Below are 27,192 nucleotides of genomic sequence, written 5' to 3'. Positions count from 1 at the left end.
ACTATTTATCCAGTCCACTGGAGCAACCACACCAAGTAGCACTAGGAAAGATTTTAAACCTCATGAAGAAAACAGACTAAACCAGAAGCAATTACATCTTCATCCATTTTGTCAGTCCTATGTGATCTGGAGGTTTTTCACTTACTTGACAGATGCACTTGGGATGTAATTGTTTTTAAAATTAAGGCTTTCAGATATCATCAAGGGCTGTATGTGGTCTCCTATTGTTCAAAAGGCTTATTTTCCTATGAGGAGATAAAATACAAAGATGAAATGTGCAAAAATAGTCCTAAAGAGTAAGTATGTCTTTTATATGCAAGGAAGGATCATTGTTTTTCAGAACAAACTAATACGAAGGCTCTAAACAGAATGCATGTATTTCATGACAGACGTTTAGTTAAAACCAGTATTCAAATTTTATACCTTTTTTTGATCGTCTCCCTCATTTATATCCCATCAAGTAGCTCACTGCTGTGGCTTTGTTGCATAACACTTCTTACTCTTCTTTTAAAAGTAGATTATTGGCTGGAAAATATAGGAAAGAGATACTGAAAATAACTGAAAGAAAGGAAGGGGAGGCAGACACTGAGGGAAGAGCACCTTTGGAGTTCTGGGCATTTACAGCTGCAAAACAACACCATGCAGAGAGCAAAATTGCTCTCCCCAGAGAAGGCATTCCAATTTGCACTGTGTGGATTCAGTTCTCAATTAGTGGCTTTCAATTTTAGTTTGATTTGAATGCCTGTCACCATTGAAGAGAAAATTAGTACAGTATATAGCATTTTCTCAGGCCAGGGATTCACTGACCTGGGTTCCTTTTCTTAGGAAAAGGGGTAGTTAGAGCTGCAGTGCCTGTAAAAACCTGCTAATTAAGACTTCACAGGATTTTGGAACTGATCTGTGAATTTCAAATAGAAGACAAATGTACAAAAAATCATCTCATTTAAACACCTCATTTAAAATCCTGTTTTGGCTCTTTCTTTTGTGCCCTGTTGTTGTAGACTCTCCAGTCACTATTTTCTAACATCCTTGCAAGTTGTACCTTACTTACAGGTGTGCTCATGGAAGGCTACTTACTTTTAGAGGAATGAAATGTAATGCACTGTGGATGTTATTCCCAGCGTTGCTATCTAGGCATGGGCAGATGAATAGGCTTTGCAACAGGATTGGCTTGTCTAGTGCACTGCTAGACCTTCTGCTAGTAGAGATCCCACATCAGGAGGTGATCCAGTCCCATGCTGAACACACCAATGAGAAAGGCTTCCTGATGTCTCCTCAGCTGGAGTGTAAGCTCACAACGTTTTGTTCTGTCCAGAAGTTTATTTCTTCTCTCTTTGCTTCAGTCTTCCACAAATTTATTGCTATGTATCCTCTCTGCCTTCTCTTATCCAGGTTAAATGTACCAAATCCTTTCAAGCCTTCTTCACAGACTGTATTTTCAAGTTGCACAATTGCTCTCATCAAGGCTTTCTCCAGTCCATTCACAGGCCTCTTGAAAAGCAGAGGTCGATTCCAAATGCAGCCATCCAGATGATTCTCCATGTTCAATTTTTAAATGGTTCTGTTCTGCACCTGTAAAATATTTCAGTAAGATTTTGGTTTTGAATGAAGCTTACAGCTGCTACAGAAGTACAGATATAAGTAAAAGTATTACATATAAATTCTTGCTAGTAATAGTAATCCCAGCTTTCCACCCACTTACCATTCATACATTTCATTTTGCTCTATTTATCATATCTGTGTTAAATTCTCAGTGTCAAAATATTCCTGACCTTACTGTATGATGAATTTAAATTGAGACAGATGAATGAAATTAAGCTAGCCTAACATTTATGTTTTCCTAGATAGTTTGACTTTCTAATATACCAAAAAGGAAAGAAAACTGACAAGTTTGGGAGTACCTTGGAAGTAAACTGACATTTTACTCCCAAGGTGTTTCCTGTAGGAAGGAGAGATGGTTATGAACAAGAAATGCCTTTTACTGTCTAAAGAGAGTTATAAGAAAGAATGGGACAGACTCCTTAGCAGGATTTGTTGGGATAGGACGAGGGGAAATGGTTTCAAACTAGAAAAGGGGAGATTTAGATTAGATATAAGGAAGAAGTCTTTTACAATAAGGACAAGGAGGCACTGCACAAATGGGGTAGACTTCCCAGGGCAGCATGTAGGTGTCTGGCTACAGGGAGTGAAAGCACCCCTTAGCACCTGCAAGTACAACCTATGATGCTTCCACACCTCATGCTGCAGCTGCTATCCCCATGCTTCAGGTTTCCATCAGTCTTTGGTGATGTGAACATCTCCCTCCTCCCCCAGGAAGTCTGATGGCAGGTTTGACAACATGCTTCAGTCAGTGCTGAGTGAACACTTCAGGGAATCCAATGAATCAGACACAAACCTTGGCAGATGGCCGCACCCATCTCCTGCACTCAACGACAGGGAGGTGACATCCTGTTTGTGAGCAGGGGCACGGTGCTGTGACAGCAGCATGATCCAGAGCAGAGGTTAATGCACTCATTTTCTGCACAGTGCATTGAGGATGACTTTACATTTTAAGTTCCCTGAAAATACAATGTGAAGTAAAACAGTTTGTATTTGTGCTGCTTAATGTAGAGAAGGAAAAGATACTGAATTTAAATACATTAAAGCTCTCCCTTGAACTGTTCCATTCCTATTTGTTGACTATCAAAGATTTAAAATTATCAGCCTGTGACTGCAAGCAGAGCTTATACTAATTTTGCAAAAATTGAAACTGATGTCTTTGAACACAAAAAAAATGACATTGTAGATGTCTGCCATGGGACAAAGGACATCTTTGAGTGACAAGGAAACGCTCCTTGTAGTACAAGCTGCTGCTGCATCAGTAAATGGAATTCTTTCTTGTCAATGAATAACTGTCAAACACAGAGATTTGAAGAATTAATATTTCAACCAATTTGCATGGAAAATTAAATTATTGAAATACAAATGTAGAAACTCTATTCCTTGAGAACTGGAACACTTTTTATTCCAAGAGTTTTATATAAAACTTGATGTAGAAGAAGCAGTAAATACTAAGCTAGATAAACTTCCAGTGAAAGATGTATTTTGGCTTTGTGTGTAAGTATTGGCCCTTCCTCTCTGCAGACCACTTTCAGCATTATGACAGCACAGCCAAGCAGTCCTCCGCCCTTCTGCAAAAGAAAGAAAACACCGCAGCTCCTGAAGCCTACATTGGTCCAAAAAAAAAAAGGCATTTTTATAACTGATTCTTGAAAACTGATTTTAAAATCCTCAGATCTCAGTCAAACTCTTCAGGATTTGGACAGTTTAGTGTTACATGCCCTGAAAAATGCTTTAGGAAGTGGCCCTTGTAATAATTTCTATGAATTACATAAATCCACCTTGTCACATTTGTATTTTTACAGCATTAAACAGAATATCGTAGCAGACGTTTTTTCACTTACTTTTTTCCTCATTTTATTGCACCAGTTTTGAGGGAGGTTGAATTTTAAAGCAGTACCGAATAGCTGTATTTAAAACCTACCTATTTTGGGGTATTAATAATGAGTCTTCTGAGACATTACAGATTCAGAAATTCAGGACAACCGCGAAGGGATCTGTTCATCTCACAGCCACTCTTCCTCAGTGATGGGCAGCATTTAAATACTTCCCACCATAAGGCACTACTGATGTTAAAATCAGAAATAAACTGTTCTCGGTGCCTTCAGCTGCTGAAACAAAACAAAAAGGCTACAATTACAGTAGCAGAAATTCAATTATGCATCAGGGAACTCCTAAAAGTAATTACAATTGAACAGTGGAAGAGACTGCAGTTGGACTCTTGACTTTAGATGGGACAAGTATGTGTCACAGATCATGTAGTCACAGCTTAGGTCACTGCACTGGATTTCATGATTTCTAAGAAAACCTTGCATAAGGATTATGAGTCTCTAATTCATGCTTGTGAGCTAGGTAAGTCATGCCCGTTTTTCATACATTAAAACGGTCCTCACTCATTTTGCTATTTGTATTTCCTTCATCAGTCCTACTTTGCCACCAGTAAGTCTCCTTCAGTGCTCACTGTTAATATACCAAAATGAGAAAAATGTGAATATTTTCCTTCATAAATAAAATGTGTTTTTTCTCGAAGTTTGAAAATATTTCATTTCACTGTCTAGTTTTTCTTTTCTATATAATGCTGTGGTTTTACTTTTTGCTTCAATCCTTTGATAGGACAAAGGGAGATGTCTTTAAACTAAAAGAGGGGAGATTGAAGTTGGATGTGAGGAAGCAATTCTTTGCTCAGAGGGCACTGAGGCCCCGACAGTGCTGCCCAGAGCTGTGGGTGCCCCATCCCTGGAGGTGCCCGAGGCCATGGATGGGCCCTGGGCAGCTGAGCTGGGGGCAGCCAGCACATGGCCTGCCACAAAAGCTGTGGGGTTGGAAGTGGATGGTCTTTAAGGTCTCCTCCAACCTAAGCCATTCTATGATTCTACAATTCTCTCTAAGTTTTACTTGGGAAAAAAAAATGAAGAAACTCTATTTTTTGGAATCCCTGTTAGTGTGCCAAGAAATGCCGGTATTCCCTGCATAGTGGCACTATTATTAATGATGGCATTTGGGCTCTCTATGTAAACATGTATGAGGCTGAAGAGCCAGGATTCAGGGTGTGGAAATCTAGCTATTGAAGATCACATAAAAATAGCAACTACTAGGATTCTTTCTCACATTTCTTAGGGCCACAATAGAAATTGAAACTAACGTGGCCATTTCTATATGAACAGAAAGATGTACACCAAAGTCTTCGGATGAGAAGAATTCCCACCATCCACTACAACGGCATTAGTATAGAATTAAACTGGAGGCCAATACAATGTTCCTTTACATTCCATTGCATAGTAAGAAATGGTTATTTTGAGGCAAAAATAGTGAATTTCTATGTTCTGTGTTTCAGCTCACAGGACTGAACAGACCACTAGCATCTCCTGCTAAACCTCAGCACTGTGATGCAGAGAAGCCCCAGGACACATCCAGAACCCAGAAGCATGGCCACAGCTCCTCAAGCCAGACCCAGCTGCAGACTGCTGACCCATCTGCTTGGAAAATAATTAAAGCAAACGACTGATTTTCTGTACAAACCTACTTACAAGCCAAGGGTTTCATTTCTTCACCTCAAGGATTTATGTCACAAAGTTATTCTTGTCTTCTTCTAAGTCATACCATCTCCTGTAATGTAGTACAAGTCTTTGTAGTTATTGCAGTATGCCTCTGAATGCCACATCGAAGTTACAGAGGCTGACATTTTCTGGTGACATGCAGAACAAAAATAATATTTCTTTTCACTAGATTATACAAGATTTTCTGCACCAGATGCCAGGCAAACAGTATTAGATTCACAGAATTCATTACACAACCACGGCCTTAATGCTGAACATTTCACGTATAAAGCTATGTCAGCATTCCTTGCTATGTAAGCTCATACATCATACAGTGGTGGGCATGTAAATCTTGCATTTACCAGTGATTATTTCACTAAACCACACTGAAGCAGAGCAGGATGCGACTCTCAATTTTATCATAGAGTGTGCCAGTGCCTCACCACCCTTACTGTAAAAACTTCTTCCTTACATCCAATCTAAATTTCCCTTCTGTTAGTTTGAAACCATTTCCTCTTGTCCTATCACACAGACCCTGCTAAAGAGTCCATCTCCTTCTTTCTTATAACCCCCCTTCAGGTACTGAAAAGCCGCTCTCAGGTCTCCCCAAGACCTGGCACTAAATAAATTCAATAACTGGTATTTCACTTCCAATTGTCAGATCAAATACTTTAAAATTCAGGAAAAAAGAAACCCTCAAACAAATAAAGATCTATGAAACAGTGAACAGAAGTTCACTTTGGAATGTCTTCCCAAAAAAAATGAATATGAAGAGGGATTTCTGGAACACAGGCATCATCCCCAGCTCACAGCTAAGCAGCCTGCTTGTCTCTCAGGAGCAGCTCAGGTTACTGACCTGACACACAAACACATGGAGCAGGATCCCGAGCACCGGGCTGTGCCCTGAGAGGTTTGCCAAGCCCCAGACCAATGACAAAGCACAGCCTCTGGCTGGTGTATAATTTAGCCACGCACCTCCCTCTGCACTTAGCCCAGCAGGAGTGCATCCAGAGTTACCCATACCTCTCTTGTAGCTCTGAGTCAGCTCTTTATTCAAAAACAAGACCTTGGTTTGTATTTCAAAGCAATTAGTGGATTGAATCGACAGCTATATCAAACCCTGCTTCTCCATCTGGGAGCTGCTGTGACAGCCCTATTCCTCCAGGGTAAAGCAGTCCATAAAGCCCTGGAAGGAGCATGTGAGATCTGGAGACAAAGAATTTCCAGCCGGGGGTTACCCAGAACAACAGACGTACCCAAAACTGTCTACCTCTAGAAAACATGGCAAATCCTTTCTGTTGACAAGCCTCTCTGGCGTGAGTGTTGTCTGTGAAAATCTTATTTTAATCCTAACTCTACTGTCTGTATTGATTTTGCAGTAGATGTACCAAGTGGTACCATTATAGTATTAGAAAATTTAAAGAGAGAATTTTTTCCAGTGTACCGGTTATACGTACATACACTTTTTCTTTCTCTATTCTTGTCTCATACAAATGAATTAAAACCATATAAAACCCCTACTCTGGTAACAAAACAATAACACCAGTCCCTATCTTGTGGTGAAATACTGTGACTAATCTGAGCTCAGCAGCTTTCCCATTCCTCTGAGGAGACCTGGCGAGCACAGCTTATCTCACCAGCCAGCACTCAGCTGCCACGTCCCACCTGCCATCAGATCTTCAGACCTCAGCATTCTGAGTACTCAGAGGGCTCCTGGGGGAGGATGGGGCGGATTTCACGTCTGTGGGTACGTCCGTCTGCAGCCATCGTTCTCTGTGTCACGCCTTGACTGAAAAGAACAGATGCCCACCACAGTCTCTCTCTCTTACAAAAGCCTTTGATAACAAAACACCCTGTTGGAAAATGAGACTCTCCAGTGCAAAGCGACGTAGGTTGCTCCAAAAGTAATACCTCTTAATTATTTCCATGGCAACTACAACAACTACAAAGAGCAGAATAACACTGTTTGGTAGAGCACGTTCTCAGCTACAAAACACGACTTTTCAACATAGTCACCGCCATTAGCTCTGCATTTTTTGGCAACTGTGAACAATGCCATGCTCGTACAAATCTGCACCAGCAGAGGTGACCCATAAAAGCACCACTCACCCCTCACTGTGCTCACATTTACTGTTGGGTCTCCATAAACATCGATGAATGTCAGTGGGCACCATTTTTTCCACACTGAGGAATTCAGTTCCACACCTTTGCTTCACACACACTCTCATGCCAGACGCCATTTTGTCGTGGGCTGAGGGTCTGAGCCCAAGGGTATGAAATCAGTGATGGAAATAGGGCATGTCACACAATGGTGCCCAAATGAGGGAAGAAAAGTCCATTTTTCTTTGCGTCTCCTATTCTCCACAGGTACTGCAGCGTTTCCTTGGCACCCACTGCCACGTTCACCACATAGATAAATGGATTGGAGGGTGTCCTCCGGGGTTCGGGGGGCTCTGGGCAGTGAGGAAAACTCTGAGAGGTGAAATTCTGGGGGAACAGCGCTGAGGGAGCAGCAATCGGTGAGGAACCACGCGGGGGGCTGAGGGGCTGAGGCGATCGAAGCACCGGCGGAGGCTCCTTCCCTGAAGGCGGGCTGCCCTGAGGGCGGGGCGCGGGACGGGGCACTGAGGGGTGCTGCCCTGAGGGCGGGGCGCGGGACGGGGCACTGAGGGGCGCTGCCCTGAGGGCGGGGCGGGGCGCGGCGCTGAGCGGAGCCACCGGGGCGGCGGGGACGGGCTCTGAGGGGAGCCGCCCCCGGGGGCGGGGTGCAGGGCTCCGGGGCGGCACCGAGGGGCGCCGAGGGCGGACCCGTCGGGGCTGGGTGAGGGGGGTTGGGTGTATTGTTCCCCGCGCGGTGCATGCCGGGCCCGCCTCAGCCCCCAACATGGCGTCGCGCTGTCACCTGTGTGTGTGAGGAGCGAGCGGGACGCGGTAGCGGCGGGCGGGCACGGCGGCTCCCGGCGCTTCCCGGCCCGCTGGCGCCGCGGTGGCAACGCGCCGCGCCTCGCTGCTCCCTACCGCGCTCCGGCTGTCCGCCGGGGATCCCCCTGCCCCCGCCCTGCCCCCGCCATGGGGGGGTAGCGGCGGCCGCCTCCCCTCAGCCCTGCGGAGCCCCAACGCCGCCCGCGCCATGGGCTCCCCGGCGGCCGCTTCGGCGGCGGCGACGGCGGCCAGCGACTCGGCGCAGTGGCTGTCGGTGAAGGAGGAGACCATCTTCCTGCACGACGGGCTGATCCGGGTCACCGATCTGGCCGAGCTGCCCAGCGAGATCGTCGGAGTGGCGGAGCCCGGGGACACGGAGCTGGAGGTGAGGTGGGCTCCCAGCTGAGCGGGGAGGATGGGGAGGTGGGTGCGGGGCTGGCAGCCTCCTGGCACCGAGGCCTGTCGGATTTATTGCAAATAATGGTGAGAGCGGAGCTGGGCAGGAGGACGGTGGCGATGAAGATGGAGGGTGAAGCGTCTCCTGGATGAGGAGATCATTTGAACCGTGCTCGCGTATCTTTGCGGCGGCCTTTGGCTCGGTTGTTTTTATTTATGGTTTTGTGTCTTTCTGCTGTTGCAATTAACCTGTTCTACAATAGTCCGCTTATGGTACTGGGATGTCCGGGGGCTGTATTTAGGCTGCTGCCAGCGATCGCTATTCAAGACGCAGGAGGGCAGCTGGGATTTTCCTTCCAGCTTTCCACCTTGGCGGTGGCAAATTATACAGCAGTTTTATCTCCTGAGGAGACAGCGGAGGGCTGAATGTCACGGATTGTAGGCTGCATCTCTTCTGCAGGCTGCATTTGCTCCCTGTGTGCCTCCCTTCTCTCCTTTCACCCCGCCCTCCTCTCCAGCACTGTGGCTCGCAATGACACAGGGTCTTTGTCAGAGGAGCCAGGAGGGGATGGTTCGGCAGCAGCAGCTCTTTCTGCGCTGTGCTGGGTTGCGTTGAGGCCTCCAAGCCCTTTGGCTGCTCCCCAGGAAGCCCGCAGCCAGGCTGGAGGGTTCGGTCCCGGCAGCGTCATTGTTCGAGCCGTGACGTGGAGTCTTTACAGCCTTTATGAAAACTTCCCCACTGCCTTATCGAGGGGGAGAGATTTCCTGCTGAGAGAGCGTTTTCTGCTCTGTGGGATGTGGCGCTGGAGGTGGGGATGGGAGCAGGAGCTGCTCCTGTGAAATGGACGTTGGCAGAACTCACATAAGCTGTGCAAGGTTGGATTGTAAGGTGGATGACAGCTCTGAGCATAAATGTGAAATGGTTCTTCCCTGTGATTGGAGTCCGCTCTGGCATTCAGTGCAGCTTGAATTCAAGAATGCATTTTGGTTCCATTACATATTTCTAGAAACAGCATCAAGTCTAATAAATGTGTGAGGGAAAACATGCACTCGCTGCATCCTTAGTGCCATGTGGTAATGAAGGAGGATACACATTAAAAACAAACCGTTTTGTAAGATCTAACAAGCTGGAAATGCGTTCTCCCATGGAACTGGACAAACGCTTTGAACTGGGCAGTTTTTTGTTCAGGTGAGGAAAAGGCTGCCCTGTCCTTCAGACACTTCTATGAGTCTTTCAGCAATGCAGGGCCAATGATTCACACCATCTTTTCTGTTCCTGATCTTCTTGTTTTGTTACCCATGTTTGCACTGTGAAACTTTAAAATAAATAAACATCCCTTTTTGCTATGGTCTTCATTTGAGTGTATATCCTTAAGCATTTTATTTCCTTTCACTGAATGGATAGATGACCACAAGAGACTTAATTTTCACTTCTTGTTATGGTTATAGTTTTTTGGCAGTGTGGGTGGGGTGTTTAAAAAAACGATTTGAAATTTCAAGTCATGTAAATTAATTTGCCCATAACTTTTCTGTGTGTGAGCCTTTTAAATAAAGGGCTACCTTGGCAAATTGGAAAGGCTTTGAGGAGCCATTTTGTGGAAATAGGTGCATGCATCTTGTTGAAGAAGTGTGGTCGTACGGTCAACTGATACACTGAATGGCACATTTGCACTGTTTCTACTCCTGGTTGCTTTGTAATAAATATATTTGAAGACAGACTGACTGGAAGTCTCTGGGGATATGTGATGGGATGAGGGTGGGAGATGCTGCAGCTGCTGCTTTGATTACTAAACTTCTTTAATGCACTCCTTGTGCTTTGTCAGTGACAGTGAGAGCCTTGATTGACTCTTCCATATGAAGTGGTTAATTAAAAAATATTTAACATGTAAATCAACACTTTTTTTTTTTATTTTGAAAGTAACATTACGGTTTGTTTTGCTTAAAAATCCCTTTAAGAGCATATTGGTGCATAACGTCAGTGTATTTGCACGTGTTTCCTTTGTCCTCTGTTCTAAGGTCTTGTTACAGTGCTGGCATTCTACCAAAACAGCTTTATGAACATTTAGACCTGTTGTTCTGATTTCCACACTATTTTTTTTTAGTATCTGTGTACCTGTGCATTCATGTATATATTTGTATGTACATATATATATATTTTTCTCCCATAATACTATTTTCCAAGAGTGTTAACCTTCTCCTTGACATGAAGGTAACTTGTTCTAGAGATACCATTCAGTTTTAAGTGTCATTTATTTCTTACTTTTAATTTTTACGTAGCATAAATGCTATATACTGTATTTTTAGATCATCAACATATTTGCAAAGATATAGTACCAAAACCGAAAGGGCTAAGTATATTTTATATATATATATATATATATATATATATATATATATATATATATATATATATATATATATATATAAATAAAATGTGTATGCACATATGTATTAAATATCAATAGATTATAATGATGTGCATATAAAAGCTGCTTCTGGTATGGGTTTCCCAATCAGATCCAGTCAGGAAGAGAGCTAGATTAGTTACCAGTTATGCAAGCCTTTGTGCCCTTTGTACTGAGGAATTACTTTCAAAGTGCGTGAGATCTGCTTCTTGGAGACAGCCTTACTTGATTAACAGCTGAGCGGTTGCCAGGACACTTTGCCCCATCTCTGCCTGCTCAGGAGGGACAGCTTAATGGAAGGTGAGCTGTTCCTTCAGGTGCTGCAATGGAAACTGCAGCATTTGAGGAATCTTCCCAATCGATGTCTTTCACAGAGCCACTAACCCCAGTATGGGCTGTCTGGAGGCATCAGTCCCTTCAACCACATAGCTTGGTCTGCTGTTGTGCCAGGAGTCGATGTGCTACGTCTTATGAGAAAGCCAGCAATACAAATTGTTGTAACCCTTGGCAATGTAATAAGAATGCCATTGAACATACAGACTATAACAAAATGGTAAACAACGTTCACTTGTTTATAGACGGTTTCATTGAGCTGACGAACATGACCACTGTCATCCTGCCATTTAAAGAGGACATGTTCCTGATCTTCAGATTTCTGTCTGGTGTTTCCATTAGTTTTAAATACACAGCATCAGTGATTTTTTCAGCTTAACTGGTGATAGCTTCAGTTATTTTTTCTATGAAGAAATAGGTGGGAAGAAAGACAAATATTTAAATCATAGTCACAATATAAAGTAGAATACCTTAATGTGCCATTCCACTTCTGTGACTTGTATACTTCAATTTACTTACCAGCCTAATGCAGTCGTTTGGGTATCTGGTTTCTCTTCCTTTGTACTACATGAGGTAGGAGCAGCACTTCCAGTGTCTGTAGCTGTCTGGATCATATATTTCTGTCCTCGTCTCATAGTTTGGTTCCTGTCAACTCCAGTATTGTAGGACAGAACGTGAGATGCCACTGAGCGGTTGTCACTGTGCTGCTCATAGGTATCGTTAATTACGTGTAGGTGTGAAAATAAAGATGGTTTTCCTTCTTCTGTCTGGGTTAGCCGTTAGCTGAAGATGGGTTAGCTGAAGGGACCAGTCCAGCAGTATTGGAACAGGATGTGACAGTGATGACTTGGAGGTATCTGCTAAACTTGGAACTTTCACCCACTTTGCTCATGGGCTGGCAGAAACATTTTCACTTCTGACTGCTGAAGGAGAGGGTAATTCTCTGTAATTATCTAGGTCAGTGCTTCCCAAATCTTTCTAGTTGTGACCCTGCTTGCATCTACAAGCTTCCCTTCTGACAAGCTAAAAACCTCCAGTGTCAGCATAAACAATTGCCTTTGTGCAAAGGGGGTGACCTTCCTTGGGGTTGTGGTCTCTTGCTGGGGATGCAGACGTGTCAGCTGGGCAGGCCATGCTCCCAGCCCTGCCTCTGGCAGCCACCCCTTCAAACGCTTCTGCACTCCTCTGAGAGCATTCATAGCTTTCAGTGTGATACCAGTGGATGGGTCTTGGAGTTAGCTCTGCAAGGGCAGATAGCCTTGCAGGTGTGAGCCTTGGCTGTTACTTTTGTGGAGGAGTGAATCATTTTCTTGTAGGTATCGCTGTATGTCTCTCGCTTCCTGCCTGAGAGCTCTCTGAAATGTTGCTCACTTTCCTTCCAAGCTCACTTTCATCAGATTATAGCTGTATAAACCACCAATTTTGTGTGATTTAATCTCCGGCAGAGTTGCTGGTTTTGTTATCAGTTATTATGGCCTGTGTGAATTTATTCAGACTTCCTATACAGTATACTGCCTTTTTGTTTGAGTTACTTTATTTTTCCTGGTAGGGAAATATTAGAAAATATCATCTGAAAGGAAATTCTGCAAACGTATTTCCCCAAATTTAGTGCTTCTTACCAATTGTAGCTGAGTATTCCAGTGGTCTGTGCTCTCAGATGTTTAAATGACAAAGATTTTTCTTTATCTGACGTTTTACTCTAATTAAATAAGAGACACGTAAGTGTTTTAATGAACAAATAAAGAAACATTGCTTTACTTTACAGGTTTTGTTTATGGTTTGCCTGTGCTCTGATTCATTTCAGATACCAAGGAACAAAAAGATGGTTTGGTACGTTGTTGTGTATGTGTTAGGAGATTGCTTTCCTTAGTGCTTATTTCAGAGTGCAGTGAGGCTTCCAGTACCTTCACAGGAGGGAGAAGTTTGTGCTTCTAGCTGAGTGAAAAAGCTGTACTGCTATATGCAAGATGAGGGATCAATAGAATTCCTGAACAAGGTGATGCAGTTAACGTTTCTTGCAGCAAAAGATAAAAATAATTGGAACAGGCTTTGAAACTTCTGTTTTTTAAATGGAAGGTGCATCTTTGTGGTGTAGTTTCCGACTGCGCGATGTAAGTATGGGGTAGCACCTGAGAAACTACATTTCAGTATCTAAAACACCAGGCTGAAAATGTTTGTACACATATAAATACCTTCTGAACATTCAGGCATATCAAACAAAAAGCCAATAGAGGGCTTGGAAAAACGTTTCAGGAGAAATGAAGGCAGTGTTTTCATAGAGATGGCTTCCTACTGTGTGCCTGCAGAAGCTGCTGTCAGCAGAAGTGCTGGTACCAGCTGAGTGACAGAGCAGAGGCCTGGAGGACGTATCCAGTGGTGGTTATGGGAGCAGTTTGATTTGTGATACGTATTTCAGTTTCTTTGAGTATCTTAACTGCCACCTGAGGTATTTGTCTTCTAATCTATAAATCTTGGGATTCTCTCTTCCCTATATGATTTTATTTGTATTTCTGGAGTCAAAAGAACCAAGTAAGCAAGCAGTGCTTCCTATGTTAATGCTGTGGCACATGAGAAATGACCTTATAGCTGTAACATGGTGGTGAAAGTAACGCAGTTAACTTTTATTCATGCATCTTTTAAATATATCTTATGATTTCCACGTTGTTTCTGCCTTTCTGTGCTGTTTGTTCCTCCCATGAGATGGGGGTGATGCTTATTTAATGCTCAGGGGGTGTCACGTGTGTAATTGATACAGCAAATGTACTTCTGTCTTCAAAGAGTTGCTCCCTGAGTGTGCGAAGTTCAGCTAGTTTAATTATGCAGAAAAATAATTAAATGCTGTTTTGGATGTATGTATTGTGAGTGACAGCTTTTATAACTTTAGGAGAAAAATCCACCTTTGTGTGAACAGCTTCATTGTTCAGCAGTTCCATGCGTAGCAGAATGAAAGCAGAAGCTCAGCCTGAGACTCATTGTAAGAAGTGTGCTGGTAGAGCTGCTGGAAGAAGTCCTCATTCACATCTGTTGTTGGCCGTGTATTTTCTTCTTTTCCATTCTGCTCCTTTCTGTTTTGCCCATTGGGAACCCCTGGGATCTGATCTAAGCCAAAAAGCCTGGCTTCAAAACCATCCAAAAAGTAGGGGCTGGGGGCTGTGAGAGCACAAGCACTGCTGCCAGCACCAGGCACAGCGTAAGGGGACCGGGATCTTAGCTGGAGGAAAGAGCTGCTTTTTAGCGGCAGCTCACTTCTAAATTTACTTAATGGGGTCATAAAACCTCAGGCTAAAGCTCTTCATGTAGATTAACGTGTCTTAATTGTAGGATGTCTCATGTTTGCAGTTGGTGGAGAAGCACTTTACCGTGGCAGTGAATTCCAGCGATGGAAGTACTGCGTAATGGGCAGAAGTCTCTGGTGGAAGTTCTGTCCTGTATGAAACGGGGCAGAAATTAGATGCAGTGGGAATGGAGCTGTGCTACCCATCGCTGGTCTTCTGAAGTGGGTCCTTCTGTGCCTCTTGGTGTTGAGGAAGGTATCGATGAACTGAATGTTGAACTTTTGGATCGACCATTTTCTTATGAAAATATTTATTAAAATTGATATAAGATATTAAATAATAATCAGCAAGAACAAGATTAGTGTAAAGTTAAAGTAGTGACAATTAAGTTCTTAGTAACACAGTGTTGATAGGTGACTTCAGGCCATTAAACCTCAGCCTTTGAAAATCAGACAAACTTTTCAGGGCAGTTTTGCTGACTGAGAGCTGTCTTAAAGTTGTTAAATAGGTAATGATTGCAGTCACAGTGCAGGAGCTGTGTTTTCAAAGTGACTGAAGAGCAGAATTCTTATTTGCAAAAGGTACCAAGGTGATGTTTATCCTACTTACAGAATCACATTTAGACAGGGAGCTTAAAAATTGATGCTGTTTTATTTCTTCCCCAATTCTAGCATCTTGATTAGTGAATGCTTGCGAAGTAGCTGACACTTCACTTGCTGTTGTTCCTCAGCAGCTATTCTTTATAACTTTCCGTTTCTATTATAGGGTTGATTCTTTTGTTTGTTTAATGCTATTGAGTGTTGCTAAACAAAATGTCTTATCTAAAAGCAGAAATTGAACTACAAGCTACTTTAATCTTCTTAAGACTTTAATTTTTTTTCCTCAATTCTGTGTTTGTCTTTTTACAATGACAGTGGTATTATTAACTTACACTCAGCATCTTCACTTCCTCGTGCCCTTATTTTCTTAGAGTATTAACATGTGCTGTTCTGTAGTGTGGCTATTTAAGTTTTCTTTCAGCAGTTCTGATCATAAACTGTACGTCCAGATTTTATTTTGTGACCTTCCCTTACACATACATACAAATCTTTCATTTGTTTCTGACAACAGTGTGATGGTGTTACTGTTGAGCTTCCATTTCTGTTAGAGACTGTCTTTTGAGGTGTAAGTAGGTACTTGGGTAACTTGTTCTATGGCAAAGCAGTGATTTGTTCCCTGATTTTCATATTCTGTGATTTGCAGGTCCAGGTGTCTGCTTGTGCTGTGCCAGTTTTTGGGGTCCGTTTGCTTCTGAGGTCTTCCCAAGTGTTGTATAGGGAAATGCAGATCCAAGGTGTAACAGACGTGTGTCTGTAGGAGAATGACTCTGTGCTTATTTTAACAAAGAGAATGGTCAGTTCATATCCTGGATAGGAAGAAAATAAGCTAATTTGGGGCAGAAGGGTTAAGTTTTGCTGGAGGGGTTAAAATCTGGTGTACTCTGCCAAACCTCCCTTTTTATAGCCAGAAGAAACCCTCCAGTGGGTACAGCCTGGGGCTAGAGGTATTTGGAATGGCATCCACATGCCAGTGAGGTGTGCAGTAAGTCAGCTGGGAAAAGGATGGGAGAGACCTTTCTGTTCTTACTCTTCCTGTCAGTTATTTTGGAACAGATTTTGTTTCTTTTCTAAGCAGTGGTAGTTGTGTTGTCTGCTTTGGAATTCGTGAATGTTTATTTGTTTTCTTCTTGCATTTTGCTTTAATCTGCTTTGACTTCAAATAGGCTTCAGGATAACAAGCTTTGCCTGGGGATGTAAGAAAAGTAGTCAGTGCACCGAGGAAACCTCAGCAAGGGTCGTGGGTCTGTTGTGAAGCCTTCAGACTGCGAAGGGAAGCGGTGTGTGTGGCACAGAGCAGCTGAAGCTCTGTCTGTGTCAGGTCAGGAGGGGTGTTTGGATAACCAGTGAGAATTGGGGTGGTCTGTGGTGCACAGTAAGATCTTAAGGAGTACCTTTGAACCCTGAAAGTTCCCAAGTTGTTTGTTACTGCCTGTCAGTGTGAAAATTTGGTCTTAAAGCTCTTTCTGGAGGTAGCTTTAAGCACTCACCTCTGGCCAATACAGTGGGTTAAAATGGCTTAAAATGCTGTGCCTAAGCTAAGAAGTGCAACCTGGCATGGATTATGGGGTTCCTCTGTGTCTGTCGAAAGGGGGGAAGCCAAAGGCAAACTGCTGATTCATAGCCATAGTGCTTATTGCAATCTAAAGGGACAATCTAAAGGGAAAGCCAACTAGGCATAGCAACTTGTCTTTTGTGGCATCTCTGCTGCTAGTAAAGCTGAGGTCACAGACCTCGTCAGCATTTCCTTTAGCTGAAAATGTTGATTCTTTTTTCCTCCACTGCTGTAGTTTATTACTGCTTAGCTGGGGATCCATCACCTATGTAGTACAGTTCAAGAAAGTCAGAAGCAAACTGCTTTTGAGTGTGATTGCATCTATAATAGAAAATAATTAAGCTTAATTTTGAGACAATAGAACACACAAATTAATGGGAGGTAGTTATTCTAAATATATGTGATTTAGGAATTAATATTCTTAATCTCTTTGAAGAAATTAATAAAAAGAGATTCTTGAGTTTTAAGAAGCTTAATCCTAGCATCTACTGAAGCGTAATTATTATGTGAACTGCACTTTAAAGTGAACTTCTCATGTCTCTAGTGGGGAGTGTTTGGGCTGTACTGAAAAGCTTCTTCACTGACTGTAGTGAGGGTGTTGGTAGAAATGGCAGATGTGATTTGTCCTGAAGTGTTTTATCAAGCTGTTCATAGTTCTACAGTTAGTCATAAATATCTGTTTCGTATTCTATACAGCTACCGTGGGATGGGGGTAGGATGGATTTGTAGCATAAAAATGGGCTGAGAGGTGTGTGTGAGGGTGGATGAGAGCGGTGTGCTGTGCAGGCAGAAGCCCTTTGGACAATGCATCCAAAGTATCAGGAAGTGTGGAGCTCATTGTTTCCTTGGGGTTGCCAGAGCTTAAGCGGCTTTGCTGATCTCAGCTGTTGTAAAGGGAGAAGTTGTCTGTAAATTACCTTGAATTGTGAGCTCATTCAAGCACCAGGCTAGGTACTAACCCATAAGTATGTTTCTTTCTGTCATGGTTTACTTGTTTTCTGTTGCAGCTTTGTCTCCCGTTTTGCTCAGGCGTGCCAAGAAGGCCTCTTTCTTCTGTCTGAAATGATGAGCAGAGGAGGCTTTCGGGTTTTAAGCTATGGCAGCAACTGGAAATGTTTTGAGAAAGATATCTCATTGCAATATGATAAAACTGAGGAGGGGGAGGAACAGGGTGGGGAGAGCACATAACAAAACTGTGAGTTTGTTTTAGTGAACTGATGGTGTTTTGATTTGGAAAGTCCTGGAACTAAAATGTACAGATTCTTATTACAGAATATTGTAACGATATTGACTGGCTATTTTTCACAGAGGGGCTTTGAACACCGTCACTCAGTCCTTGAATTTCTTAGCAGAATTGTCTCAATTAAAAAAAAAAAAATCATAATCTATTGCAGTGGAGCTCTAAGCTATTTCATACATGTTTTTGTTTAAAAGCTGTACTCTTTTCGCATCACAATTGAAAGTTAACAGCTTAAATCCTGGGCTTCGGTGGCAGTGCTGACTCAGCAGTAACAGCCTGCATGCCACTTCCCTGCTCTTTGGCCTCCAGTTGAGCTTTATTCTTACACCCCAAAAATCCCCCAGTCCCTCACAGTGTGCTACCCAGACCGGCTGTCCTCTGCAGGCACGTGTTGTTTGTCTGTAAGAAAAACAAAACCTGTATAAATACCATTTTTCTTCCTTTCAGATACTTACGTTTGAGACCAAGAACCCGACAGAGCTAGCTGAGCGCTTACGGTCTGTGTGTGGAAACCAGAGCAATGCTTATGCTCGACTGCTGGAGTACCGCCTGAACGCTTTGCGAGGACTCTGGAACGCCCAGCGGCAGCTAGCATTGGAGGAGCAGCATGACCGGGAGAGCTCAGGGGATGAAGAAGCACTGGCCTTACTCAAACGTCAAGGCTTGTTACAGCAGCCTGAGCAGGCGCCCTTTACTTCACGAATGGGGCTTCTGCTGGTTTTTTCCCCTCATTCAGTCTCAAAGTAGAACAGACCCTTCTCTCTGTAACATAACCGCTGAGGTGCTATTGAATTGCCTTCGAGACTGCCAGCCTTTGAGCTTGACTAAGGAGCCAGCTGACTGTCTCAATGGGATAGAGTCTTTGCTGTGCTCGTGGTTGGAAGAAACTTCTGCTTCAGGTCATCAGATTCCATATAAGCAAAAGGAAAATGCTGCTGCTGCCCTAGTTGCCTTGGCTTGTGCAAGGTAAGGAAACTGGATTGAGATGGTATTAATAGCGTTTATACTTAAACATAAGTATCAAAAATGATGTGCTCACACTGTTGACATTCATTTGCTGCTTACTTTTGTCTTTTCCTAACACTTAAGTACTGGTATGGGAAGGGTGAAACTGGCAAACTAAGTATTTATTTTTTCATGTGTTCAACATACGTAAAACAGAAGGATCTAGGTTAGAAATGTGCATAGTGCTGCTTCTGCTGCAACAATCTGTTCTAGGAAGAGTTCCAAATGTTTTTGTCATGGAGGAAAGTTGTGTCCCTTTGCCCTTTGTACTGCCTTGTTAGTCCTGTAGCTTATAAATCTTTCTTCATTTGGCTGTAGAAAGTATTGCTGGTAAGATTCAGGACAACTCATTTCAGATTTCACTGTTGCCTTGTGAAGCATCTGGAGACGTTTTTTCATTTGGTTGCCTATGAAGAATTCAATGAGTATAGTTTGAACTATCCCGTGTCCTGTGTGTGTTTAGCACAGCACTGGGTGATCGAGGACAAAATGGCCATCACAGCTTTTAATACAGATTCTCTCTTCTTATTGGTTTGGGCTTGGGGAGGGGGACAGGACTACATTTAGCTCTTGCACAGCAATCTTGGCCATCATGTTTAATGTTTCTTAGATTGCAGCCTTGTCTGTCAAGTTTAACTGATTTAAGATGTTGAAGTTCTCAGGAGCTGTCACAGCTTGCTTTAAAAAAAAAAAAATAGTTTCTTCAAATGGAAGGCACTTTATTTCCAGTGTACTTGTTGTAATGAAGGAATTTACTTCACATGGCAAGTTATTTTGCATTGGCAGCTACCTTTCCTAAAATCAACGTGCTTGGAAAAAATACTCAGTAAGTTGGATTTGGATTTTGTAAAGAGTATACATATGTATGTATGTACATATTTTTCCCCCAGGTGTCAGTTTTCAGGAATTATGGCAGTTTTGTTTTTGGTTGAATTTGTAAAAGCTAAATTTCAAATAGTGCTTTGGAAATGGAAGTTGATTTTGTATTTCCTTTGCAAATCTCTCTTGCATTGCTTGTGGAGGTGCAATATCTGACGTGCTTTGTTTACCTGTGAAAGCCCTGCATTTTTCCTTTAAATAGGTATTTTGTGCATTGGGTACCCATTATAAAGAGAAAGTCTTCAAAATGAGATAATTGTTGAGATTCCTGGTTGCAATCTTGTGTTTTGTGTTACTAAGAATAAAGCAGCAGGGTGAATATGGATTTAAATAATTAATTGAGGTGCTTTGAAGTATTCAGCGTCAATTTTCTTCAAGCTGAGGTCTATCTGTGAGAGCACACAGCTGAAAATGGCAGTGGGGAAAGTGTGGTTTTGGAGGTGGATGAGGAGATGGCGGCTGTTAGAGTTAAGGACCCATGACTGGCTGTGTGTGACAGAAAGCAGAAGGCTGCATTCAGTAGAGTGCTTGGTAGGGATCTCTTCAGTTCAGCAGTCATGCTGCTGAAGAAATCGATTCATAAGCAGCTATTGTCATAGCTAAGGCACAGTTGAGATTCTTGTTTTTAGCTAGGCTGTTGTGCCTGGAAATAAAGCCAGCACATCTTTCAGAAGATGGCATTTTTTCTGATACCCTGACCTTTAAAACAGAAACTGTAAAGTAGATATATTTCAAATACCTCTATTTCTGGGGGGAGAAAAACCAAAACACAACAAACTGAGTTTCCCTCTTTGTTAGCACGCGGATTTCGTAAGTTCTCCAAAGAAAAGAATTCAACAGACGAATGAACAAGAGCTATAATTAGAATTACAAACTCCATCTGCTTGTAAATACCATGGTGAAATTTTTAAAGCAACGTATTTCTATAAAGGATAAGAAATGATTTTTGCTTGCGTTTAATTTTGCTCTAGTAGCTATCTGGTTCTTGTATACGTTTTGATCCATCACTTCAGAAGGGAAAGAGCTTCCAACTTTGTGTTCAGAAGTAATGTAATCGAACTCATGATAATAAACTAATGAGTTTAAGTCTTTTCTGTTTTACACAAGAAAGCCATCTCTGGGTTATGTCTGCAGCAGCTCTTAGTAATGCTGTGCCTCAGTCCCAGGAAGACCCACATATTGTACTTGAAGATCTGAAAGTGCTCAGTCAGCAACAAGAAATACTGAAAGTAGCTGCCTATAATATTTGCAAACCTGAGATATTTTATTACATGCCTAGAAGGCTTTTACTGAACGTGTTGTTTGTCACACAGTTGCTGATCTCCCTACCTGCATGGTGCTTCATCCTCTTCCAAAAAGACAGTGTGACTTAGTTTGGCAGTTAGCCAGCATCCTTCTTCCTTTATGTTACCCTCTCTTCCTCTTTTCTCTTCCTCTACAAAAGAATGAAAATCAACCAGAAAAGAAATGCAAATTAGTAAAGAATCTTGATGAAATATCTTGGTTACTCTCTCTTTATGGTACTGGATATTATATTCTACATAGATGCTGTTGTCTGTGTGCTTTCAGTCTTGTTTCAATAGACATCTTTAATTCATGTCTTTCTTATCCTTTTAGAGGGTCGCTGAAAACCTTTGTTCATACAGTGCATCTATTACAGAAACAGACCGATCTGGGAACCTTGCCTGTGGCTGATGTGTTATACAGGTTTGTAGTGACTTTTCTAATTGTAGCACTTCTACCTCAGCTCTGATAATTGATAAATGCATTTACAGATAAATGTCTTTAAATGTAATGAAAATGCTTTAGGGTTTATGAAAGCTGTAGTAAAGATTGGAATTTCTTCAGTTAAACAAGGAAGACATTAGAAAGTCAAACCTAAAAGGATCCAGTAACTTGTTTGGTAAAATGCTGATGATTCCTTGAAGTAGCTTCTGTCCTCTCACAGAAGAAAAAAATGCTTTAAAATGAATAAAACTTCATGTAAACTTTTGTTGAAGGTAGCTTTTGTTATGGCTGTTCTCTGTGCATCTTACCTTGTTTTGTGCTTAAAGGTTGTTGCTTTTGGAGGGAGGTCCTGGCTCACCTTCTTGTTTGCTTGGAGGAAAGCATATAGTGTCCTGGGGCTTTGAAGACATGTTACCTGCACCTGATGCCAACAGTGGCTCCAGTGGTGAAAATAAAGGTGAATTATTTCGTGTCTGTCACTATTAGCAGAAGAGGATAAAAATGCTTTTTGTGGTGCTAATTATTTAAAAAATAAAATGATGTAGGGCTGTAGAGTTGAAAAGGATTTCATCTTTTCTGTTGGAAGTCGTGTAAAAGCAGCTACGGTACAGGTCAGGTAACTGAAAGCTGAACGGCTTAGAAGGGAGAGAGAAGCCTGATAGATAAGGAGTGGGAGGGCAGCAGCAGCCCGGGCACTTTGTTGTCAGAGTCTGTACATTCAAAGCTGAAGTTTTAAGAAACATGGACCATATATAGAAGTACTAAACGGTGTATGTTATTTAGCTTGTCAACTCAACTCTTATCAAGCTAATCTAACTAGAATATGTAAATGACTTTTTATAAGTTGGCTTGGGGATCAGGTAAGAGAAAATATCTTGTTTTGAATTAAGATGAAGAGGTTGCATTGGTCTTAGTGCAGCTTTTAAAATACAAGCTGTTAGGTGTCTGAAGAGTTACTTTGTGCTTGCTGCAGGGCAGGTGCCTTTTTAACTGCTCTAGTGCTCTAAATGGAGCAAACCATCAAAAGCTGTAGCCGTGGTGGCCCTCCCTTATTTCAGTGGGAATTTTTCAGAGAGGTTGAACTGATTTTTGGACATTATCCCCTCATTAATCTTTCAGTGAGTGTAATTTATTTGTCACGTGCAGTATCCCTGTATTCAGTAGCTATCACTGGCAGGGCATGTTTATTTTTAGAAGTACAAGTTCAGTGCCTTTTTTTGTTTCCCTGGATGACTGTGGAAATTATGTGAATTTAAATAGGTTGACTGAAACGGTTTATTGACATCTCTGTTACAAAGCTTTGTCCTGTGTGTCCCTTCTTGATTGTCAGTAATTACTGTTTTCTGAGTGACGGAGCTGTGACAGAAAGACATTTTGTCTTAATTTTAGCAGAGTTCAGAGGTGAAAGGGGCATTTTACTGGCTGGAAGAGAAGTGTGGTATTGTACCAGAAATTAGATCAAGGCTCAAAATCATACTACTCCTTTCCCACAAGCAGTATGTTATGGTAATGGCAGTTGTCCTGAGCAGAAGGGCTTACATAGGCATTAATCTTCCTTGTACTTGTATCTTAACTTGTATGTTAATCTTCCTTCCAGTCCTGGATTCTGAACATTACCTGTTGCAAAAGGAGCATTATATTCTGCTCCTTTGGGTTGTTCTGAAAGAGTTTAATAGCAGATGCCCAAGTTGGTTTATATTTAAGGGAATTTTCCACCTGAAATGAGTTTTGTTGCTTAATCCTGTGTTCCTAAGCATGGTGTTGGGTATTGGCTCCTACAGTACTTGTGGTTTTGAATGGAGTGCAGGAAAGCCAGTTTAAACCTATGGCACAAGCTTCTGTTTAAAGTAGTACTAACATTATTAAAATTATTTAATTAATAGCAGAAGATGGGTGGTCTTAATGCTGACATGAGAGCACAAAGCAGGAAATAGAAATTCACCAGAAATAGGTGATGGCCGCTTGAATCATGTTCAGAACTATACTGATGTCAGTTATTGTCTCAAAAGAAGAAGCTGGCTGACCAGCCCCTAATTCCTGTTTGGTTTATTTGGTATCACTAGGAAGTTAACCTTGTATTGTTTGCGTGAGTTGTGTGTGATCCAAATGCCCCTTTAAGGGGTGAGGGAAAGGTAAAGAAGTTGCAGTAAGAAGAACTGAACTTTAACTGTGCTACAGTATCTCTTAGAACACTGAATAATAAATTCAGTATTAAAAGAAGTAGTTCTAACTTGTCAACTGTGGCTTGCTGTGAGCATCTGTTGGCTTTCAGTTGCTGTTGTAGCTGTAGCAGGAGAATAAGAACCATGGAGAATTTCTAGTGTTGCTTGTTACATGGAAAATCCCTGCTCTGTTCTTTCTTCCTGGTTCAGATGCAGACTTAGGACGTTGTCTTGCAGCAGATGGCCTCTACCTTTATACAACAAATTCAGTGGGAAGAGGAATAAGCAAATTAGGATCTGGATTACATGGTACCTTGCGGTGAGTGACAACATAGATGAGTATTTGCTATTCTGCAGATCCATTTGGGAAAAAAAAAAGTTGATATTTTGGTAAATCTCTCAGATGTTAGAAGTAACAGGACTAGAGCACGTTTTGCGTTTTCATTGAATGTTATTTAACATTTTGGTCATCTCATCTGTAGTTCTTGAGAGTGTTTTCTCTGCAATTATAGGATAACTTGGTTGTAAGTGACCTCTGGTGACGAAGCAGCTCAGCCTCCCCTGCAAAGAGTTGTAGTAGCAGAGTAGTTGTATGTGTGTATATATGTGTGTGTGTGTATGTATGTGTGTGTATATATATATATATATATATATATATAAAAGTTGATTTATTCTTTGCTGAGAGGGATGTAGTAGAGACTAGTTTTTATGTAGAGCTGTACAATTAGTGGGTTTGTAAGTATTTGTTTTCTAATTATGCTATTCATTGTAGAAATGATTAGTGCAGCTGTAACTAACAGTACTGCCTTGCTTCTTTATTGCTTGAAGTCATGAGGTTTCTTATGGTTAAAACCTTTACAGCGGAAATTGCTGACTTAAAATGACTTGAATTTAAGTTCAAAGTTCCGGAATGTGGTTGTGAGTTCTTAGAAGAACAAACAAGAAGTGCAGAGTTTTAAAGAGCTATAATGTACTTCTATTTATTTATTTTTTCTCTTTTTCCCAGAGGTTTTGTCTACTGCCGAAATGAGGAGCTGGAGGCTGGGTGGGTTGCTTTTGGCAACAGCAAACTTCTTCATCGGCCTGTCTCTTTTGATAATAAGCCTCACTCCCTTTTCCAGGTTGTGGATCAGCATACCCTTCAGGTAAAAGGAACAGCTAGTATGTGCATGGCACAGTTAGTGCAAGGAAACATGGAGTTGTCGCAGTCACTTCTAACTCTTAATTAGTGTGGTGCTGATATTTCTGCCTCTTGCTTTGTGAAGCTGCCTTTGTGAAACCCCAATCTAAAAATTGCATTGCAGGAAACTTGTAAGTTATTATGGATTTTCCTCTTTGTTATTGTATATGTGTATATGAACATACACATCTATAGATATATAAAGTATTATTGTAGTAGTGTAAGAGACAGAATGTGGTACAGTCATATAAAACAATCAAACAGTAGCAAAAATGGACTTTGGCTTTAACTCAAAACATATGCTTCCTGAACAGCTCGTTATTCAGGTATTGTTTCTGATTTAATTGTGTTCTTTAGTCATCCTTTGTAAAATGAGTACTTTGTTTACTTTGTGGTTTGTTTTTTTTATGTTGTTGTTTTTTGCATTGTGGTTTTAAGGATGAATGCACGTATTTATATCCTATGTATGTTTCCTGAAACAATGTTTGAATTCTCCTTTTCTTCCAAAGTTTCAGTTATGTTTCAGAGAAGCTGCAGAAAGTGGGTTTTTTAGCACGTGTATTTTCCTTTTGGTATTGTGGGTATGCTTTCAATCATTAAAGGAATGCTTTCATTTTTAGGTTTGTTAACTGTTTAGATCTGCAAGGGGTTTGTATGCAGTACACCCACTTGGCAAATATTGCACAATAGCTCTTCAAAACAAATGCACGTCATGTTATGTCCACCAAGAAGCTTTTTATGGGTTGGCTTTGTTTGATTTTATTAAGAAGCTGCTGATATGTAAAAACTACTAAGATGCTGTCCCTGTCTTGTAGGTGTGTCAAATAATCCCAATGCCAGTAAATCACTTCCCAGTTGGCAGTACTATGACCACCGTGCATCTTTCTTCAGATGGTACATATTTCTACTGGATTTGGTCTCCTGCAAGCCTCAATGAGAAAACACCAAAAGGCCACTCTGTCTTTATGGATGTTTTTGAACTTATAGTAAGCAAATTTAGGTGTCTTCTGTGAGTTGGTAGCATGACTGCTGTTCAATTGAGTATCAACATTTTCAAATACAAAATACTGGGTTTTAATATTGATAGATGTAATTTGAATAGTGTTTTATTATGTGCTTACAGTATAACAAAACAGAAGGTGTATTGCTCAATTCTGTCTTCAGAGGGCATACAACTATCATGCTCACAGTAGGAATTGTCTTGTAATGTAAAACATACTTTATTATAACTAGCAATTAAGTTTTATGCTGAGACGGTGTACTAAGATTTAAAGCATTGCATACAATGGATCTGCTTCGTTGTGTTAAAAGTCAATCTGTTCCCACAAGTTGCAGATACTTTGTTTTATCTGCTCTGTATTTTATAGCCTGAAATGTTTTCACGCTGTGTGGCAATCATTGGTTTTAGTGTAAAACCAAATGCATTTCAAAATGAATCTGGAGAAACCTATCAATAGTTTGATCACCTTCTTCTCTCAATGGCCTTTGTTTTCATACATTTATATATCTGTGCATTTATATATAGGTCCATATGTGTATGCACGCTTACATGCATACATTTGTGTGTGTGTATTTTAATTTGACAGTGAAACACCTCAGTCTAAAGACTTAAATAGGAAAGTGTGGAGCAGTTGGTGGGCATCTGATATTGACAACTGAAATTACGCTTTTTTTTCCCTAAGAAATTTGGCATCAAGGTTTATATCTGTATCCCTACCTGATATACCTTATTCATTTTAGGTTATTTGTATCCTATGAACTTAATATCTAAAAGGTTTTTTTTTTTCTTTACTCCATTTTTAATAGGTAGAAAATGGTGTGTGTATAGCAAATCCTCTACAGGAACGAATTATATTAATGCGAAAGGAAGGTGAATCTGCAAAGAGTATTAATGAGATGCTTCTGAGCAGGCTGTCCAGGTACAGAGCCTCCCCATCAGCAACATTAGCTGCTCTCACTGGCTCTACCATCTCTAATACTCTAAAAGAGGACCAAGCAGGTCAGTGGAGATTTTGACTCAGGAATTCTTCATGTATTGTTTCTTAGTGCGTAATATCAGTTTGAGTAAGCACTGATTTCTTGAGGAGCTGTCAAAAATTGTGTGCATTTTTTCCATATTAAGTCTTTGAGATGGATGTGCAGTGTTTGTTTCTTGTTTGAATTAAAAGTTCCTTTGCTCAATTAGTGGGAAAAGTTGAAGAAGAAAAAAACTAGAGGAGTACTGGTATATGTGGTGCCCTTTTTGGTTATATATTCAGTTATAGGACTGGATTATGCCATGTGTGATGAAATGGAAAACCATATTTCTATGTTGCTAGTTCAGCTGGACTTTGAATTGTTATGTAAAAATGGACTGCCATTTAGAAGATGAAATTCTTGCT

At 41.4% G+C, this 27,192-nt stretch overlaps 1 protein-coding gene across 1 annotated transcript in view; it reads left to right on the top strand.

The window, feature by feature from the left end:
• The first annotated feature begins 7,993 nt into the window (after positions 1-7,993).
• Positions 7,994-27,192, top strand: part of HECTD4 (HECT domain containing E3 ubiquitin protein ligase 4) — a 66,830-nt gene continuing 47,631 nt past the window's right edge. The window contains 9 exon segments of the mRNA XM_040648434.2: positions 7,994-8,442; positions 18,305-18,577; positions 18,579-18,823; positions 21,359-21,448; positions 21,796-21,926; positions 23,842-23,950; positions 24,638-24,776; positions 25,627-25,797; positions 26,618-26,810. Coding sequence (XP_040504368.1) covers positions 8,266-8,442; positions 18,305-18,577; positions 18,579-18,823; positions 21,359-21,448; positions 21,796-21,926; positions 23,842-23,950; positions 24,638-24,776; positions 25,627-25,797; positions 26,618-26,810 — 1,528 coding nt within the window. The 5' untranslated portion in view covers positions 7,994-8,265.

This window comes from Gallus gallus, chromosome 15 (genome assembly GCF_016699485.2).
Source record: "Gallus gallus isolate bGalGal1 chromosome 15, bGalGal1.mat.broiler.GRCg7b, whole genome shotgun sequence".
Lineage (NCBI taxonomy): Eukaryota > Metazoa > Chordata > Aves > Galliformes > Phasianidae > Gallus > Gallus gallus.
This window is presented reverse-complemented; position numbering and strand designations above follow the sequence as displayed.